This window comes from Vipera ursinii (genome assembly GCF_947247035.1).
Source record: "Vipera ursinii genome assembly, chromosome: 5".
Classification (NCBI taxonomy): domain Eukaryota; kingdom Metazoa; phylum Chordata; class Lepidosauria; order Squamata; family Viperidae; genus Vipera; species Vipera ursinii.
This window is the reverse complement of record NC_139518.1, coordinates 86,917,525-86,938,947: the sequence shown is the minus strand read 5'-3', so window position 1 is coordinate 86,938,947 and position 21,423 is coordinate 86,917,525. Positions and strand designations below refer to the sequence as shown.

At 40.3% G+C, this 21,423-nt stretch overlaps 1 protein-coding gene across 1 annotated transcript; it reads right to left on the bottom strand.

Moving 5' to 3' along the window:
* Positions 1-2,040: 2,040 nt before the first annotated feature.
* On the bottom strand, positions 2,041-19,861 carry SCD (stearoyl-CoA desaturase). Its single transcript, XM_083364547.1, has 6 exons — positions 19,548-19,861; positions 16,103-16,376; positions 8,572-8,702; positions 7,504-7,709; positions 6,597-6,826; positions 2,041-4,409 (listed from the first exon to the last, which is right to left on the bottom strand). Exons 2-6 carry the CDS (start codon positions 16,353-16,355, stop codon positions 4,210-4,212), a joined length of 1,020 nt encoding a protein of 339 aa, XP_083220673.1. The 5' UTR covers positions 16,356-16,376; positions 19,548-19,861; the 3' UTR covers positions 2,041-4,209.
* Positions 19,862-21,423: the final 1,562 nt, after the last annotated feature.

Sequence of the window (21,423 nt, the reverse complement as noted above, 5' to 3'; positions counted from 1 at the left end):
TCTCTTGAATTTATCTAGTATTTTGTTTCACAGAATTCTACATGTCACAATTATAAAGCCATTTTTTTTGCTTATTATATTTTTCAACTATAAAATGCTTCTTGGCTGAGAACCACAGAGGTGCTTCTGCATCTGCTCCGAATATTCTAAATTGTTGAACACATTTCTAAGGTTGTCCCTTGAGAAACACACACATTGATCCTCATGAATAAATCCTGGCAAAATTATTTTCAGTCTATATCAGGTAAAATAGTTACAAATAACTTGCTGTCATGATTCAATAATAATATTGACCTATAGTTTCTTGTTAAAGTCAAATTTTGCCCTTCTTTAGGTATTAGTGTTTTGTTGCTCTCTTTCCAACTCTGGCATATTTTCTCCCTGTCATGTTTTATACAGTCATCCTTGTATTTATAATCCATCTGGTACAAGGACTTTTCTTAGTTTAATCTTTTTATAGCTTCAGAAACGTCAATATGTGCCTCTGTTCCTTTGTAATCTTTGGTAAATTGTTTCTTTAGGTATTCATCTATTTTTCTCTAATGAGATGTCACTTCTTTTATATAAATCTGAGTAATATTAATGGAATTTTTTTTGTACAGCTGCATAGTACAGTATCTCCCTCTGGTAATTGTGAATACCTTTTTCTTTTCTCTTTTTGTATTTTGTTAGCCACTTCCATGGTTTGTTTGTCAATTCAGTTTTTTGCCTTATATAACTCATTTTTATTTCCATTTTTCTTACTTTTAATGTAGTTAATTGCCATTGTAGAAGTTTGATTTATTGAGAAACAGCTTCTCTGGAGATATTTTTTAGTTCCACTTTTCTATTTCATTCAAAATAGCTTCTCTTTTCATTTCTTTTTACAATAAGTTCATTATTATGTTATATAAAATAACCTCCAATAAAAGCTTTACCTGCATCCCAAACGTATTCTTAAATCAGTACCTTTACCTTAATTATTAAAAAAACATTTTGTTTTCTTTGTACAAGCCTCCACTATTGCTTCTTACTAGTGCAGGTAATCAATCCATCATGAAACTGAAAGTTTAAAAAAATCAATATTTGTAACACCTGGTTCAGTATCATCCCTTTCAGTTCCATGTTGACTCAACCTTCTGATGAGGTTTCTATTTAGTCTTCTCTGACATCTATATTTGACTCTCCTCTGATTCCTCTTTGAATTTTTCTAGAAATTCCCTCACCTTCTGGATAGAATTTAGTCATAACCTCTGCTGTTTGAAAGTAAAAACCACTCTTAGTTCTCATCAGGATCTTTTTCTGCTTCAATCTCAATTGAGATTTTTCTCTTATGTAAAATTCTAATAGGAATTTTTAAAGAATCATATCTTTATTATTTATCTTGAGCCTTGGTGGAGCAGTGGGCTAATGCCTCAAGTAACACCAGCTGTCTGCAATTAGTGCAGTTTCGCATCCCACCAGGCTCAAGGTTGACTCAGCCTTCCATCCTTCCGAGGTAGGTAAAATGAGGACCCAGATTGTTGGGGGCAATTAAGCTGACTTTGTAATAATGCCGCTGGGGGGGGGGCGGGGCGAAGGCCCTAATAAGCAGGCATATACATAGAATGAAAGCTATTGCTAAGCACATTGGTTTGTGCTTAAATTGTAAGCCGCCCTGAGTCTTCGGAGAAGGGCGGGATATAAATGGGATTAAAATAAAATAAAAAATATCTTCAATCTTTTATTAAAATATTGCTAAAGAACTTGATCCCATGTTTTGTTCCTGACAAAGTGCACCTTGGAACATCTCTTGTTCTTGCAAATTTACATATTTCATCAATTTCTGCATCAGTATCTTCCTATTCCCAATCCAATTTTTTCCCCAAGGCTTCAATGATCTTTTCTCTAGCTGCTTCATCATAATCCTCTGGGATTGCTCTAAATCTCAAATAAAATTCCTTCTCTCTCAATTCCAATAGAGCCAGATTATTTATCTTTCCAGACATTTCTTCTACAGAGTTTTTCACTTTATTAACTTATTTAATCACCTCTTTTATTTTTACAAGTCTTTCATCCATTTTTTCCCCCAAAAGCCATAATAGAAATTTCTGGTGAGGATTTATGGTAAACTGGATGTCCCTGAGTGACTAGGGACAGTAATGCAGCAAAAATCTCCAACCAGATCAATAGAGACCAGCAGACACAGTTTTTCCATATGAGATCCTGGGCTTACACTCTGACAGCTTCTCCTTTTGAGTACACGACAGGAACTGAGGTTTTAGTTGTTGGCTCATGAGGGATTTCAACCACAGCCGTAATTGTAGCCAACTGTACAATGTCTCTTTTCTTAACCACTTTGGGATATAATTAATTTAAAGCTAAAGACAGATTTTCTAAGCAGTAAGATAAGATTCCATTTGGTGAGTTACAATTCTTTCCAGATTACAAAGAGATGAAGAAAAAATATAAGAACTTATAGTTTTGATAAAAAGCTTAATAAGGAGTCAGTGTAAGAAAGTTTAAAACAAATAAAGGGGACATTTATTTTGAAAGATTATTTTTTTGTGAAAGTGCTTTTGAACAAATTGGAATTAAATTAGACAAATGAACCAGACCTTCATGGGAATGTTTTTTTTGTTTATTATTAACGAGTGCAGACAATTGGCGAATTTTACAAAACAAAAGATAAAGGTAATATGAGCCAGACTGTTATGCTGATTGTAACTATGATGATATTGATTGTGATCCTGACTGTAACTATGGAGTGCCATTAGAGATGAAAATATTAAAGGCACAGGAAGACAAAAGAGAAAGAAAAGGAGAAGCTTGCCTTTTCATTTCCCCTTGTTTAAGACACTTTCCTTTTTGGATTATAATATTATAATGACAACCAGAAAAGTGGTGAGAATGGAGGGGAGGAGATCACTGCTAGAGCTACGTATGGGGAAAAGAATTACAGCAGATTTGGTTCAGAAAATGGTTCAGGAATTGAGAAATAAATTAGCTGAATCACTTGATACTAAACTGACTAAATCACTGGAGAACAGAAATGACCTACTACTACATATATCAGCAAGCATGCAACATACAATTCATTCTTTTGCACATAAAAAAAGCTTCAGCTACAAAAAAAACCCTTTAGTGCATACATTTTTTTAAATCTTTGAGCATGTTCTTAATCAGATACACTTCACTGCTATAGTGATCAGCATCTTTACATGACTTTCCCATCTTGCCATCTCAGAATCTTGCAGACAAGTCTTGTTAAGGACAAGCAGCAATGACAGGAGGATATGGAGGAAGGGAGCTCCAATTGCCTAGCACCAACTAAAAATATCAACCACTACTACAAGACTGATCTGTAAAATTATGCATGTCCCATATAAAATGACCTTATCTTCTGCCTTCCCATTCAGTATATACATTTTCTCATTTTCTAATAGTTTTCAAAACTGCTACCTAGAAGTCCAACTTCTATTTTTCTACCAGAAAAAGAAGAGAGCTTCAACAGCACCAGAGCTAAGGAGAAGGTAAATGACTATAAGCCAATTACGAGTTGTTACTCATTCTAAGAAAGAAGGTTTCTACTTTGGTACCAATCCGTCCTTTCAATCCTCCTAAATCCTCTTCCAACCGAGAACACAGAACTGGGATGTTTTATCAGTTGCTAAGGAGAGAGACAGAAAAAGAAACTTTTGCAGAGAAGGAGTGGAATAGAAAAGCAGCCTCCAAGGTCGATTGGGGGGCGGGGGGGGGGGGAAAGAAAGTTGTTTCAAAAGACAATACTGGAATGAGTTAGTTACCCATCTAAGCATCCTGAACACATTGCTTGGTAGTTATGTGGCTGTGCAAAGCATTTGAAAGGGGGCTTTACAAAATGAGTGAATTATTCACCCTCAAAGCATGAAGTAGCTATAATGTCCAGTTTAGTTTGCCTGTTCTGAGGGACAAGCCTGACTGTTCACATTTTATGTATGCATAGAAAGCCCATCTCATTCGACTGTCAGCCAAGCAAAGCAGCTGGGTATATACACACACCTGAGCAAAGAACCAGGAAAAGCCTTCAAAACAGAAGCACCTGGCCTTTCAGAGGGGATACAGCTGCTTTAATGTTTCACTTGTGCCAATGCACTTTGCAAAGCCCCTTCCCGTTTCATGCTTTGCACAGTCCTAATAGCTAGTAAACAGATAAAATATATGACTAGGTTGTTGGGAAAAGGAGAAAAGAGAGGTCAGGAAAACCAATTTTCAGCCAGTCTTGTGGCTTCCATCACCAGTCCGAATTTTTCGAGCCAAGATGGTATCCTTCGCAACTTTCTTGCAGTCACTGGCCAATCCAAGAAAGCACATAAGATCAATAAAACCAGTAGTGAAATTCCACCGCCAGCCATATTCACTTGTTGAGTAATCAAAGGGGAAAGTATGATGATAATTATGGAAGCCTTCTCCTAAAAAGAGAGAGATAAACAAGAAGAAAATGGTAAGAAACAAAGCCCATTTTCCCCTCCTTTCCCTAGGAGTAGCCTTTGGGAAGTAGTCAACTCTGCTCAGTGTTCCCATTCTTGTGACACAGGAAATGTATTTATCTAAAACTGGAATATATTACAGCTTCCTGCATTGTAGTCCTTTATTTTATATTATTTATTCACAACATTTACTAGCCCCTCTTCATTATAAAATGCTGCTATAGCCAGTGTGTGTGTGTGTGTGTGTGTGTGTGTGTGTGTTTTACGTGGTTTACATAAACCATATAAAAAAGCAAAAAAAAAGTGACAACAACCACACTACCAACTCATCCAAAACTCTGGGTGGGCAAGGAAGATGGCGATTTGTACAAAAAGCTTACACCTCTGAGCAGGGAGGAAGTTTTGCCATTTGGAAAATATTTCTCGTTTTCCTTGCAAGGAAGCAAACCCAAGGCAGCACCACCAAGAGGGCAGTGTTGAGATGGGAGCAAAGGGTTTTCTGATCTCCCTTGTCACCATTTTGTGGCCTTCCTGAGATTTGCACCAGTAATCTGGTAGCCCTTTCCAGATCAGCGCTGGGTTTTATAGATCAGTTCAGGGACTTTGTGCTTGGCTTGTCAGCATATTCAAATTCCCTATTCTTCACCGTTTAGTAGTGGATACCCTTCTACTATTGCATCTATTGTTGCCTTACTGCCACCATTAACTAACTTTAATTAAGCATTAACACAGATTTAAACAGCTCATATTTTATGCATAGCACCACAGCACTAACTGGGTTAAACACGATTCATTTTCAGTCAGTTTTAAGTGGTGATTTACAATTGGAACAATGAGTAGAACATAGAATCATAGGGCTGGAAGAGACCGTCCTGGCCAAATGGTTAGTCCAGTCTATTCTTGAAAACTCCAGTGATTGAGCACTCACAACTCCAGGAGACAAGCTATTCCACCGGTTAATTGTTCTGTCAGAAAATTTCTCCTTATTTCTAGACTGGATTTATCTTTAGCAATCTTCCACCCATTACTTCTTGTCCTGCCCTCATTGAAAACAAGATTTCCATTGCTAGATTTACATGTTCACAACAAAAATTTGATATGAAGTCTATGTTTCTTTCTTTTTAAAAAAAATACCACCTTAGGAAATCTCTAGCCCATAAATCTTCCTTTCCTCTGTTTCCAGGGAAAAGCTCCCCTCTCCCCAACCTCAGATAAGTAACTGATGGTGGGGCAGGGAAGTGCTGCTATCTGAAAGCTTTCTAAAAGCCTCTATTTCTATCAGTGGAGGCTGTTTTGCAACCAAATTCCCCCAGTGGTTGCTGGGCCTGGATGTTGCTGAGAAAAAAGGAGCTATGTCTACCTTCTCTGAAAAACATCTCACATCACCCAAGGATCATGGTGGCACTGAAGACTGCTTGAAGGCCAGTTGCTACACACCAGAAGGGAAGTTTCAAAGGGGATGAGAGAGAGGAAAAGAGTTCTTGTTATGTTACCATCCCTGCTCTTCCCAATGCTTGAGGGAAAAAAAATTCTGTCCAATATTTTATTTTGGGCAGGGCAAAACCAGTGTCTTAAATCTAGATAAGCTTTTTAACTCTTTTTTGCTTTTAAAACAACCCCAACTTGAATGGGACCCATTTTTCTTGTTTCTTGCTGGAACAGACTTAGGCTACTTAAACCACTCATTTCACCATAGAAGCCAACCTACTTGACTTCTCTCTGCCTGTTCCAAGAAAATGAAGTCCCTTGGCCTAGGCAAAATGCTGAACAGGAATGACTTGAAAAGGCTGTAAACGGAACAGCCGATCTTCTCCAAATTGCCATCCACCCATCCTTCATATTAAAACAGGACTTTAATATATCCTCCACTGAAAGGATTCAGTTCTTTATTTCCAAGCTGGGGGAAAACATTATCTTTCTCTTGGTTTCTTTGGAAAAGAAAAAAGCCCTTGGTCACATTGGAGGGTCCTTTAAAAGCCTGCCACTGCATGAGGAGAGGCTGAACTAGTCAAGCAAGCAGGGAAAGGAAGGATTAGGTCTTTTCTATCCCTTTTAGAGTGGTCTTGATCTGCACTGGGTCCCTGATGGAGAATAAATAAAAACCAGAGTTGAAGCACATCATCTACCCTCAACTTATGGCACCTGGCAGGCTTCTTATATCTTACATACCCAAAGCTCCAAAAACCACCAAGTGATTTTCTCTAGGGCTGATGTGACGATCATACGGCCGATTGCCATACATGTGTGCCACACTGTTCACCAGCCAGCTGGCATTGAGGGTTGAAGTGTAGCGAAAAATGCTCAACAGGAAGCTGATCAGAAAAGTTTCTCCCCAAAAATACCAAGGAACAAAGGAAGGAAGCAAGAAGCACATGAGTACCACTGAGGTCTTGTAATACCTGAGAAGGGAAAAATGATGCATTAATATACCAAATTATGAAGCAGCATGGAAATCATAGCAGCACTCTAATTTCTACATTTTTAGTTAAGAAACTATTTGTGATACTGCTCTGGAGGGCAAAAATCAGACTCTAGTAGCACCTTTTCCAATTAATGAATTTTATTAAAAGGCATAAACTTTCGTGCTACCAGATTTCTAATTTTTTGCCACTCTGTAGTAACACAGCTTTCCTCTTAAAGACTAGTAAGCTTCATTCAAAAGCAGTAAATGTTCAAAATTATGACTGTAAAAAATCTGAACTGCTGCCCTTTGACTCATGGAGTTGAATGCTGTCATAATAATTATTGAACATTCTGGAAATCATAGGTTCAATTTTTGGTTAATTACTTTCTGAACTGATAAATTATCTTGATGTATATACAATTCTGATATGAAATGGAAGATAATATGCAGCAAATAAAAAGAATAATAATTCAACAGAAGAATTATAATGGCTCAGACATTTTAGTCTCTAGCCAAGCAATAAATATTTGTGCTCAACTACCAAGTACCAACAGCAGGCAGCAATTGCAGCAGATGATGAAAAGAATTCAGCTGACATTGTAATTTAGTCACTGCCAAGCGCTTTCCCCAGATCCCTTTCGTTTCCCATGCCTGCAATAAGCCCTTGCTCACCTCCTCTGGAACATCACAACTTGATCAGCTTTCAGGTCAGACAAGTCCAGCTTCTGTCCTTTTTCAATGACATCAGGATGTTTGCGGACCAACAACCAGCCAATATGAGCAAAGAAAAAGCCCCGCTTTGCATTGTGGGGATCTGCATCCGTCTCAGAGAATTTGTGGTGCACACGGTGATCTCTGGACCACTCAAAAATATCATTCTACATGAAGCACAAAGAGAGTAACTTGAAAAATGTTTAAAAGTGGACCGCTCTTAAGATTTACTCCCTGCCTATCCCTAGGGAACAGGAAAGAAGGAAAAAATACTTTATTAATCCTTTACTCTAGAGCAGGGGTCTTCAAAGTCGGCCCTTTTATGACTCAAGGACTTCAACTCTCAGAATTCCTCAGCTAGCATGCCTGACTGAGAAATTCTGGGAGTTGAAGTCCATGAGTCATAAAAGGGCCAGGTTTGAAGACCCCTGCTCTACGGTAAGCAAAAAGTATCTTGCTTTTTAATTTTAATTTTCAACTTTATATTCTGGTTTTTTTTTGTTTTTAACTTTTTAGCTTTTACTGTATAGGAATCTGCCCATAGCCACTGTATAGTGAGTTGGGCGACATAGAAATCCAATAAATAATACCCATTTGACTAAATCACAGGAGAGTTGGTGGTATTTGGTCAGAAGTATTTGGCAGCCATGTTTTGTCCACACATTCAGACAAAGGCTTTTGGAGATTGGCGCATATTTTGACAGAATGTAAATGATAGCTTATAGCTAGCCCTAAGCCTTAAATTAATTAAAAACTGGGCAAGTAAAACAAAATGCAAACCAGAAACTTGTCTATAACAATATAGCACAGGGATCTTCAAACTTGGCCTCTTTTATGATTTGTGGACTTCAACTCCCAGAATTCCTCAGCCAGCGTTGGGAGTTGAAGTCCACAAGTCATAAAAGGGCCAAGTTTGAAGATCCCTGATATACGAGGAAGCTTTCATGTTCTGCATGATATGCACAGTTCTATATAGAATCTCAGACCCAAACTGCAGAAAAGACGCAGGTGGTCTACCGTACTTCCTACCTGGAAAGCCATGGAGTTGATTATGGCCAAGAATATTCTAAGAGGTAAAGTAGCTTTGTAAGACCGGTGACTCCAAAGCCGATGTGCTCCAGCTGTAACTCCAAGACCAGCCAAGGTGAAGCACAAAAAAGCTGTAGAAGAGAAAGGGGAGGAGAAAAAAACTGTCAAGAGGATGTAACTGATATCTTAGTATAACTCAGGTATCGCTCCCATCATCCCCCCAAAACCCAGTTTTTTAAAAAAACTGTATTCAAGATTTTAAAAAGATATAAATCAGATGGAAGAGGGATTTCTGTTCAGCTAACAATGCAACTTGTTAACTATCCCCTCTAGTGCATAATTGTCTACATTATTTCTAGATTCACTTTCATAACAAAAGATTTTTAGATTCCTTGTGTAGGAAACAAATCCTGTCTTCTATTATGAAATATCACAGATGTTCAGACATAAGTCCATTATCTATAGAACTCTTATATGATTATCATGACTATATGACTTATTTATTTATTTATTATTTATTTTGATTTATATACCGCCCTTTTCCCGAGGGACTCAGGGCGGTTTACAGGGCAAATTAAAACAGTACAATATATACAGGTTAAAATAAAATTAAATTAAATAGCCCCAAAATAATTAAAAAATGAAACCTTAACCCAAAACCCTCAGTCCAGGCCGGCAAGCTCAAATAGCCAAGTTTTTAGGTCCCGGCGAAACGAGCGAAGGTCAGGGGCCATCCGGAGTTCCACAGGCCGCTGATTCCAAAGGGCAGGCGCGCCCGAGAACGCTCTCCCCCTGGGGGCCGCCAGCCGGCACTCCCTGACCGGCAGCACCCTGAGGAGGCCCTCCCTGTGGGAGCGCACAGGACGATGGGAAGTTGATGCTGGCAGCAGGTGCTCCCAAAGATAACTTAAGCGTTGCTTTGATACAAGTGATTAATTATCCCATTCCAAACCACTTTTAATTAGATTATCATGCTAGATCCTGCAAAGTAAGCACTCATGCCAAAGACAAAATTATAAAACATTAACCCTAGTAATTCCTTAAGAGGGTTCAGATTTTACTCTTGTATAAATCACTTCAATCCAGTTGGGTGGCTTTGGGGTGGTGGGTTTTTGTTTTGTTTTGGCTAACAAGGCATCCTACTTATTCAAGTCAGCAGAAAGTATCTGGATCCTGACAGTTTTACTGCATTTCTCTACTCGCTAGGCTTGACCTGGAAACTTTTGGAGTAATCCTGCAAAAGCTAAGATGCAGACAGGGTAGAATCTAATTCACCGTCCAATGCCTTTCTTGAAATAAATACTGTAAACCTAAATCAGTGATCTTCAAACTTGGCCCTTTTATGACTTGTCGACTTCAACTCCCAGAATTCCTCAGCCAGGCATGCTGGCTGAGGAATTTTGGGAGTTGAAGTCCACAAGTCATAAAAAGGCCAAGTTTGAAGACCCCTGACCTAAATGGATTCTACCTTAGCTGAACTACCTTAGGAACTGAGGGACTGGGGCAAAGCCTTCTTTCACACATCACAGTTCTCCTCTACTTATCACTTGGGAAGAGGGAAACATCTTTCAAGGCTGGTGTAAGTGGTCTTTTAACATTCTTAGGAAAACTGAGTGCTAATGGTTCATAAATAGGAAAAGCTGGGAACAGAATTCTAGATAACCTCCATCTTGCTACCTAAACAAAAGGCAGATACCAGACAAGAAAGCCTTCATTTCCATTACTACTTTTAGGAATCATTGAGCAATGGACATGCAAATCTGAGCACTATATTTTAGCTGCATCTATTTTTTATGACCTTGAACATTCCATTAATCTCACTGGTTTGAAAATAAGCAAAAAGATTTGGCCCAGAAAAAGAAGAGAAAGAGGCAATATTATAATCAGCCACAACTCCAGTATTCCTTTCTTGTACAATTTCCCAAGGTTACAAATTTTTCCAGCCTCACACAATTGGGTAAATATTGAAACATGCAAATTAATTAATTTATAAAGAAATGTTTAACTGGCAATCTTTCTAATTACATCTGAATACTAAATAAAATAATGTGGGACTTTAAAAGCAAAAAAATCCAAAGCTTCCTGTTGCTGAAAGAAGCCAATGATGCAACAAACTGAAAGAACCTATTATTTGGAAGTTTTTGCAAGACTTTATTTCAACCTATCCCACAAAAAGCAGTTGTGAAGAATGAATAATTTGGAAAAGAAGTAGTAGTCATCAGCAGTTCTCAGAATACATCCATACAAATAAACAAAACAGATTGATTTAACAAGATGCAGTTCAATGGGGACACAAGTAAGGTTAGGCATGAAGTTAGGCATCAAAACCCAAATGCACTGGTATAGAATAGGTGGTACTAGACTCAACAGTAGTAACTCTGAGAGAGATCTAAATGTCCTACTGGCCCAGTGGTGAGATTCAGCCCATTCGCACCACTTCGGCAGAACCGGTAGCTAATTTTTTGTTGCCCAGGCCCAGAATGGACTTCCAGAAGCGGCATCCACACAGAGAACCGGTTGTTCACATATTTGAATCCCACGACTGTACTGGCTTCTCACTTAAATATGAGCCAGCAATGTACTGCAGTTGCCAAAAAAGCCAGTGCAATCCTAGGCTGAATCAACAGGAGAATCAAGATCACGAGAAATGATAGTACCAATTTATACTGCACTAGTGAGACCACGCTTAGAATACTGCATCCAGTTCTAGTCACCTTGATATAAAATGATGTTGAAATCCTGGAAAGTGTAAACCCTGGAAAGTGTGCAGAGAAAAGCAACAAAGAAGATAAAGGATCTGGAGGCTAAATCATGGTTGGACAGTTTCGGGAGTTAAGAATGTCTAGCCTATTAAAGAGAAAGATTAGGGGAGAACAATAACTGTCTTCCAGTACTTGGGCTATCAGAGAGAAGAAGGGATTGACTTATTCTCTGAAACAGTAGAGGGCAGAACAAGAAGTAAGGGGGGGGGGGACTTGTTAAAGAGAGATCCAACCTAGGAGACATTTTCTGACCGAACAATAAATCAGTGGAACAGCTTGCCTCCCGGAGTAGTGGATGCTCCATCACTGGAGGCTTTCAAAAAACAGACTGGACAACTATTTGACCAGGATGGTATAAGGTTTCCTGCCTTGAGTAGGGATTTGGACTAGAAGATCTTCGAGATCCCTTCCAACCTTATGATTTTATGTTCCATGTTCTAATTCTGCAAGTCCTAGGAAGGAAATAACCCTAAAGCTAGATGTTTATAAAGTTTGTCTAGCTAAGGTAATTGTCCAGTTAACATTCAACAGGCAGCACAAAGCACATTGCCTTTTTTATTTATAAGAAAATGCATATTCCACTTTGTAAGGAAATCATTCAAAATGATTTACAGTATCTTAAATGATAAAACAATATAACCAAAGTATTAAAATAAAAACAACAGAAGAAAAAGCAATCTAAAGAAAATAAACCATGAACAAGTGTCAAAATAAAACATTTTTAGTTTTATTAGGCGCTGCCTGACTCTGGGCAACTCACAATATAACAAACAATAATATATAACATGATTAATTAAAAACTAAAGAACAAGAAAAGTAAACAACAAAACCAAGATGGTGATGTAGTCAACAAAATACAACTATCTATGGCTGTTAAAAGCATTCATTATGGGCTGGGGAAGCAGATGTTTTACATATCATATGGTGGATTATAATTAAAAAATTCATATAACATTATAATTTGAGAATATTTGTCAAGTCATAGTGCTGAAATCACTGTAACAAAGGGGCCACTTACATCTGGGGCTGAGAGAAAGTGTAGAAAACTGGGCTATCTTCAAGCCCCAGTTGGGCCTTTAGGATCATCATCAAGAAAATACCTAATAACTAGATGAGAGATACTCCAAAGCAAAACAGTAGGTGGCCAGATTTTCCATTTCAAAACAAAGATTCCCTGAATATATTATTACCCTTTCATTACTTTATTATTCTCAAAGACAGAGGCAGACTGCATATGGATGTGAGTAATATGGAGACACACCAGAACTGAGATGACAGCCATTTTTGGTTGTTTTTCAAAGCTCTTCCAAGAAAAGACATTATGCTTGCCATTATCTCCAGCAGTGATTACATAGGATATTCCCAGAGCTAGTTTCCTAGAGTGTTCATTCCTGATAAAGTGAAATTATACCACTGGGATATCTTCTATCTTTCCAGAAGAAACATTTAATGAAACAATCTATATAATGATGGCACCCTGAACATGAACCAGATGTCACTCTTGCAGTACATCTTCTCAGGGAAATGATTTAGAACTGGCATCCTGTTCAGAACAAAAGGTATTTTGTAAGAACTCAACTTCTGTTTCCATTAGAGAAAAAACAGTGCTACATAAATAAGAAATAAAAAGAGGAACATTTGGTTGGGCTATCATTCCCAAACCTTGCCTATATCTTAAAAGACAACCTTTAAGTAGAAAATTGTTGCCTTAAATTCCATTCTGAGCATATTGGCCATGATTCCCTCCCAGCAATCCATATTGGATTTTCAAATATTCTCCAGATCTTGTGGTATGTTTTTACAGTCAAACTCTTTGTACTTTGCATGAAGTACAGTGTGGTCAAATGGTCAGCTATTGTAGTGGAAGAAGAGATAATGGATGCTCAATTGTGAGTACTAGCTCCAGTGACTATACATCCTTTATTTCAGAAAGCTGTCCTTTAGATTTTGCTCTTGAATTGTAGGCCCAATTATAAATACATTTTTTAATCCTTATGAACCTCTTTCAGATTTGCCCTTTTCAGGTTTGTCCTTTATTTTTTAAATGAAATATGGTCATTATAGTATTAAACCCAGATGAAGACATCAGAAAGAATGGAACAGAGGATTAGCCATAATTTTTAGGGGCAAGTGGGAGGGAAGCATAGATATTTTGGAAATGTAGATAAGTCTCAGGAGAAGTCTATAGATACTACCGTATGTTTGCACAGGGCATACCAACAGGAGAGTAAAAGATTCTGTCTGGAATACTGAGTTGAGGTCTAAAAACTAAAACAAAGATACAATGGTGGAACTTTTGCTCAAGATCTCCCTCTTCCTCCAGCAGGCAAGGGCCATTCCTTCCAATCCAGGGATCTTCAAACTTGGCCCTTTTATGACTTGTGGACTTCAGCTCCCAAAATTCCTCAGCCAGCATGTCTGGCTGAGGAATTCTGGGAGTTGAAGTCCACAAGTCATAAAAGGGCCAGGTTTGAAGACCCCTGCTCCAATCCATCCTTTTTTTCTTGTTTCTCCTCTCAATGTGTCTGTCTTCCTATTCCATACATTGAAAACATAGCATGCTTTGTCCCCTCCCTGTCCTTGTAATGCCTGCCAGCCTCTGCATTACACTCCTATTCTGATGTTGCCTTCTTTCTCTGCCAGGTGAGTTCAATGCTCTCTAGTTCACCTTTTTCCCCCTCCCTCCATTCTCCCTGTTCCTTGGTAAGGCACCCCCAAATGCAGCCTCTTCCTCTTTCAGCTCCTCCTAAGTTACTTCCAGTTCTCTTGTCAATTTTGTCAATATAGTTTCCTTCTCCCAATCTTTATTTTTACCAAGTAATGGAAAATTCCAGCTTTGGCCACTTTTTTTTTACTTCTCAGAAGTTTCTGGATCCATGTGGCTCTCAGAAGGAAGTCAAGAATAGGATTGCCAAACTGTTGATCATCTGGATTGCCTCTTGATCAGAAATGTTCAGGTTTCAAATATTCAAACCACAGGGTCATTTTCCATGGATACAGTTATGACTATGGGTCTCTGCTGACTGTTTTTAATGCATGTCAACAAAGCACAGACTTGGAGCAGCCAAAAAGGGGGGGGGGAAGCAGCCTTAACTGAATGTTCAGTTGTCCTTGCCAGTGATAAAAATTATAAAGGTGAAAATAGATAGGCTGAGATGTGGCTTTGTCTATCTATCTAGCCCTGTATTTAGAGCTGTTACATGGAGTCAAAGAAGTTATAATTAAGATATTCTATACCATTGTGACTCTTTTAATTTCTACTTCTCAAGTAAATTCATTTCTCAGTTTGAATTGGCTTTTGTGCAATTGTTCAAACACTTAACTAGATGGAATTTCTGGAGTTGCTTCATGTGCTATTCACTCCTATCCAATGCACCCCCGCCACCCTCCATGTACTTTGATCTTCAGAGGACATAATGAAAAAGTGGGGATGGGGGGCTCAAAAAGCCCTGGAGATTTTCTTCCAACTCCATCTCAAGTGGGTTATACCTCTTCAATCTGGAGTGGCTTTCATCAGGAGATGCCCTTATACCCCTTCTGCTTTTAGACAAAGAGCCAATACATTCCCTCCTTAGCTATCCTTTTTTAAATTAGAATAAATTAATTTGCATTACTAGTTATTTTTACTATTTGCCTGTTGCTTATATGGCATATTAAACTGCTAGATATAAAATAAAAAATGTATGCATTATTACCATCTTCATATGTAGTTATGTATTTATTTATACAAATATTTGTATGCTACCTACATTCCAGATTCTTGGGAGACTGCACATCTCACTAGTGGGGGGAAAAAACGTACCACACTTGCATTTTAGACAACCTCCATACAACATTAGGTCATTTAAAAACTGCCCTCTGAAAACCTGGAGCACAAAACTCTGAGTGGAGAAGAACATCATGGACAACAAATTTTTCTGTCTTATTACACTTTCCCATAACCATCGCAACTTTATAAAACTTGGACAAAGCACTTCTCCATTGAGACATTTTAGGGAGCAGATTTTCAAAAATGATTCCTAAAAGGCAAATCACAAACATATATTTTACTCTCTGACCACCTTCTGAAGAACTTAGGAATGATTTACCATCTGGGAAACAGTATTTCATTCATCATATAACTACTTTTGTTATCCTAGGAAGGATGCTGGATATTTCCCAGAATTATCCCTGAGTATTCTATTCAGAAGTGCCTGATTTCTCGCTGTGAATCCTGAAGGAAATATGAATTAAATCACTGGATCCATCTGCTTGGTTGTTGACTATGCTTACGGCCCTCCAGATGTTGATAACATTATCTCAAGGAGTATGGGGAAACAGTAGTCTATGCTAGGGTCCATATTGATCAGCAGACATTATTCAAGGTCCCATTCTTAAATACTACATAGTAGACCTAGTTCTCTTGCACAGAGAAAAATCCAATAACATTCTAAAGCACTGAATATTTCTTACAAAGTTGTATATGTTTTTGAACTCAGAGCATTCATGTAGCTGCCTAGAACAGTGTGCTTCTGAATTCAGATGGATGTGACTGGGTATTGGGGAGATGTTCAAAGCCCAGACAAGAGGAAATAACTAACTGAAAGCAGCAGAGGCCTATGGAGCAGACAATAAGTTGACCCAAATAACTATTTTTAGACAACAATTTGTCCAGGATTGCACAACTCCTGCCTTGGGCTGGGGAATGGACTAGACCTCCAAGCACCCTTAGAGGCCTATGATTCTTTGACTCTCCCTTCCAAGGTAAATTTTGAGCAGTTTTGGCTTACCCCATAACAAAGTGAGTAGCTTTGCAGAAGGTATGAACCAGACGGCATACACAGCAGTTAGATGGAGAAGAGACATGAGAATAATGTTCCTCCAGACGTATCTTGCTGCAGGCTTAGGACCCTCTTTCTCACGATAAGTCTCATCAAAAATGTCATCTTTCATCTCTCTTTCTGACCCCATTTGCTCATAAGTGGGATGGACTTTTTCTGAATGAGCTACAGCATTCTGGGTAATGTGAGTAAAGGCAGGCATGGTAGAAAAGTCTGCAGCAATCTGGCAAATAAAGAAAACAAAGTTACATACAAAGTCATGTGTTGACCAAAACCCAATAATATCTTCCCCTTTTCTAGGTTCTTCATTTAAACTCTTAAAAGTTGGCACTTGTCTACAAGGAAATGGAATGCTTGCATCTTATGGTATGACTATGATGGGCAATTTGTGATCTGTTAAATACATGTCTAAAGTTTGCTAGATACCCAACTGTAATTGCAACTAATGCTCCATAGGATAAAAAGTTTGAGCATGCAAACAGAAATTCCTCATTCCTCAGCTAAGTATTGAAATTTTGTCACGAGTGGAATCAATAACAGATTTCACTTATCGTTCCCATGCATTTCACTTATTTGGTACATATATACATAGTCACTAGACAATGAGATGGGTAGCATATATATTTATATAATTAATTATATGCACTAGAGCAGGGGTCTTCAAACCCAGCCCTTTTATGACTAATGGACTTCAACTCCCAGAATTCCTCAGCCAGAGGAATGCACTAGAAGGTAGAATGCAAGTTTTCAAATGAATAATTATGGACCTTTACACCAAGAGTTGTTATCAACTTGATGGCACATAATTAGGATCAAGTCATATAAGGAAGGAGAAAAACAAGCCAAAGAATGTCCCAGAGGTGCTTTTTCCAAATGGCAACTGGACTTTGTTTTTTTCTTTGAAAACATTTCGCTTCTCATCCAAGAAGCTTCTTCAGTTCTAACCTTTTCAATGGAAAAAGTTGCGTTTTGGAAAAAGCACCTTTTGGACAACCATGATCTGGATGATTGAGAATTTCCACAGACATTAAGTCAAAGAAAACACTAACAGATTCCAGAAATGTGCCTATGAAGTCACTAGGTGTTGAATACAAGATGTCCTTTTTTATCACCTGACTAGAGAAACCTCGGTATACTGTACTTCTTTATTATTTTTATTCTTATCATTGATACCTCACTCCAAAACACTGACAAGAGTGGGGGGTTTTAAAAAAAATTAACTTGCTTGTGAACAGCTGACTTTGGAATAATGCTGCTATAAATCACTCAAGAGTCATTGAGATTGAAAGTGGATGAATGAATATGAAAAATAATGTCTCTTCTCACATAATTGTTAAGTATTGAGATGAGATGCAGAAATTACTATTGGTCTTATTGTTCCTATCAAGCAGAAAAGGGATGTTAGATTACATCAAGGACACTCCCCAAGCTGGCTAGAAGAAAATGAAAACTAGCATTAATCTCTCAGTTTTAAGTTAAAAATATAGTTAAAACTATTTCCATCCAAAGGAAGATTCAGAATTCTTTGCAGGTGGAAAACCAGAAAGGTTGTATTTAGGTTGGCTTTATTTTAACAACACTGGAGAAAATGTAAGATATTACATATAAAAGGAAATTAAATTTGAATTAATCAGGACTACAATAATTTACACCAGTGCTTTTTAAACTTGGCAACTTTAAGATGTAGGGACTTCAATTCCCAGAATTCCTCAGCCAGCATACTGGGAGTTGAGGTCCGCACATCTTAAAATTGCCAGTTTTAAATGCTCCAGTCTACACATTTATCTGGAGGGAAGCCCCATGGAATTCAGTAGATCTTACAATTATATATATATGTTATTGTACTATAACTGAATAGAATAGAATAGAAACTTTATTGATTTAGTCATTTGACCATATCAAAAATATAATATACACTAAATTATGTTCAGCGCTTTTGGAAACAGCGTTCATCTTTAGGAGATAGTGAAGTGCTGTTATTCAGAAAGGATGAGTAATGCTATGTAACTACAGTTCAACAATTAAAGAGTGGATCCTTTTTTGCCTCAAGGCCTCCTTCAGCTCAGGAAAGCTGGTGCCAGTGCTGGGCATGGCCAGAAAACAGTCTCCAGGCCTACCAGGTGAACAGGCTACTCACCCTTCTCAGCAAGTGTAGCAGGGCTAGGCCAAAGCCTCAAAGGGCCAGGCAGAAAGGTTAGGCAGCTGTCTTCAGTTCAGGGGACATAATTGTTAGGTTGTGGAAATGAGCAACATTGGCACCATTTTACTCTTGCCTGCTTTTCTTTGGCACAGGAATGTCAATCAGAAAGAACATATCTTCTCAAGCTTGACTTAGATTTAAATGATGGTTAATTCACAGGGTCTTACTTTAGTTATAAGGAAGATTCTAGTCTAATTTAATAGGGGGAGGTTTCCTCAGCCATAAAAACTGCACAATGGAGGCTTTTCCAGTAACAAAAGGGAAGAGCTGGTGGGTAAACTTAGGAAGATTTAAATGAGTGCCATCGAAACCTCTCAACAGCTTTGTAGCTACCATGGCACAACGCAAGTCTTTAGAGAATGTTGAGGATGTGGAATTCTCTCTGCCATTCTCGCGCATAGTGTGGGTTGTGGGGCTGGTGACCTCAAGAGTGCTTCCCAGTTGTGCCATTTCAGAAATCCAAGGTGGCTGTTCCCTCTTTTCTTTTCCCCCAGGCTTCTTTGCAAACTGCCGGGGCATAGGGAAAAGTAGGGAGACTAAGCGGTTGTCTGAACCCCTACGGTAGTAAAACGCTATGATAAGCGCAGGGTCACTGAAGCAGTGTGAGCTTAAATGGACTCCAGAAGATGGTAGAGGACAGGAAGGCCTGGAGGAACGTTGTCCATAGGGTCGCGATGGGTCGGACGTGACTTCGCAGCTAACAACAACAAGCGCAGGGTGATGCGCCTCGAAAGCCCCGACCCAGGAGCATCCTCACCCGACAGCCCTCCCGTCAAGGGGGCTCAGTGCTTGCAGCTTCCCCCAAAAAACTAGTGCCTGCCTACTCGCACCCTCCCGCCAGCCGCGCGCGCGCGCACTTCCCCTCCGAGCAATAGCGTCAGATCGGCCCGGGGGAGCCCCCTCCCCACTGCGGCGTGAGTTCACCCCCGGGGAGCCAGTCGCCTTTTCCCGGCCACCGCGAAAGCAAAGCCCAGCTGGTAAAGGACACTCTCTAGGGGAGGGGGGGTCTGAAAAGGAGACAAACACACACACACACACACGTCGCCTGCGGGCGGAGGGGGAGTCGAGGGGCGCTGTTTCTGGAAGGCTCCAGGATGGCGCAAGGGCATCCGTGGCGCAGCCCCCCGTCCTCCTCCGGGCTGGGCTCGGAGAGAGGGGCTCCCTCGCCGGTTAAGCTCCGAGGGGAAGGCTTACCTCCTCCTGCAAAAACTGCGATGGCGTCGATAGGCCCTCGATCGGCACAGCTGAAGCTCCTTCGCCCGGAACCGCAGCGAGAGGCGCGGCTTTTTCAGCTCCCCTTCGGTCCCCTGGTCCTCGGATGCTCGGTCTGGAGCCTGCGCTTAACACTCTTCCTCCATCAAGCCCTCGCCTGGGAATTTAAACCGCCGGTCACGACCTGCAGTAACCCGCCGCTGGCTGCTATCCTGCGACCTTGGCAGAAGGGGCGGCGGAGTGGAAGGCGCGCGTGCCGGGCGAGCGCTTGCCGGGGGCTGCTAGCCGGTGACGCTACAGCGGGGCGGAGGGCGAGGCGGAGGGCGGCGATTGGCTGGCGGAACTTTGGTGCCACCGGTGCCTCCTCGGCATTGGCTGTCGGCAATCTGCTGTTGGACGGCGGTGCGGTCCCCGGCTCTTCTCTGCGCTTCTCTCCTGCTGGCTCAGCTGCCGGACGCCTAGCCACGCCTCTCCGGCAACCGGGCAGAACGGGACGAGGAGGTTCGGCGCCGGGTTGCTGCTTCGCACGCCGGGTGGAAGGCACTCGAAGCCTTCGTTCGGTGTCCGAAGCGAGGCCGCGGCTGAAACCCCTGCTCTGCCTTCCCCGAGCGCTTTCCCCGGGGCATTTATTGCAGCCACCCGGCCTTTGCTGGAATCCCGCGCCAAGGGGGAAAGGGGGGCGGCGCCCGAGCCAGGTGCTCCGAAACAGCCGGACGCTCCGCCGAGTTTAGAATTAGGAATAGAATAGAATAGAATAGAATAGAATAGAATAGAATAGAATAGAATAGAATAGAATAGAATAGAATAGAATAGAATAGAATGGCACCTTGGAGGTCATCTAGTCCAACCCCACGCCCAAGCAGGAGACCCTACACCATTTCTGACATATGGCAGTCCAGTCTCTTATTGAAAGCTTCCAGTGATGAAGCTCCCACAATTTCCGAAGGCAAACTGTTCCATTGGTTGATTGTTCTCACTGTCCAGTTCCGAGTTCCGGATAGGCGTTTTACTCCGGAGCAGGCCTTCCCAGACAGAAGATTCCAAACTCCCTTTCTGGAACAGGAGCTCCTTCAGAGTTGCCTGGCTTAGGCAACAAACAGGTGCACAGAGTCAGCACATCCTCAGCACACACACACCCCAAAAAATTGGATAAGCTAAATGAGGCGCAACCTCATTGCCTGGCAGGCTTCCCGGCTACCTCTAGCTGGTTCCTGAGTCCTGCAGCCATTTCTGTGCCATTGTAACAATAAGGATATCATTTTGGGGTCACTGCAATGTTTGGGGGACACTGGAAGTAGGAAACGGCCAGGGACTGTGCTGGGTTATGTTAAGCGTGCAGAATCACCTCTACCTTTGATCTTGGACATCCAATGCCAGATCTCATCTTCTGAGGATTCCAGATTTTCCCACCAAAGGCTGGGAGGGAGGTAGAAATATCATTCGGTGTGCATGTGGTATTTGCATAAGAACATTTGTGAGACTTTCAAACTGACCAGAGGTTGAAAGCATTTCGTTATAAATTAATCTTATTTACACAGAGGCTTTTACCCATGGGAAGCAAATTCTTCAATGAGTCATATCAGCAGCACCCATCGTGCTCAATTGTAGGCAAATATATAGAAATACCTATATCCTATCATTTCAATATTTCCAGATCTGTTTCTGAGTTCCTTCCCTTCCTTCTTTGCTAAGGCCCTATTTTTATTTCCATCTTACAGATTCTGAGTGGTTCCTCTCTTGCAGCTTCTTAAAAATAATTGAAGACAAACTATTGGCATTTCCCTTCAAGAGGAATAGTTGGGGTTCCCCCCCCCCCACCCACCCATTTCTACCTCTGGATATGTATCATTTGTCAGGC

Excerpts from the sequence above, each read along its gene's own strand:
- SCD (XM_083364547.1), bottom strand. The coding sequence starts at position 16,355 with ATGCCTGCCTTTACTCACATTACCCAGAATGCTGTAGCTCATTCAGAA. Across the intron at positions 7,710-8,571 it reads TCAACTCCATGGCTTTCCAG|AATGATATTTTTGAGTGGTC; the intron begins GTAGGAAGTACG and ends TGCTTCATGTAG. Across the intron at positions 6,827-7,503 it reads GTTGTGATGTTCCAGAGGAG|GTATTACAAGACCTCAGTGG; the intron begins GTGAGCAAGGGC and ends TTCCCTTCTCAG.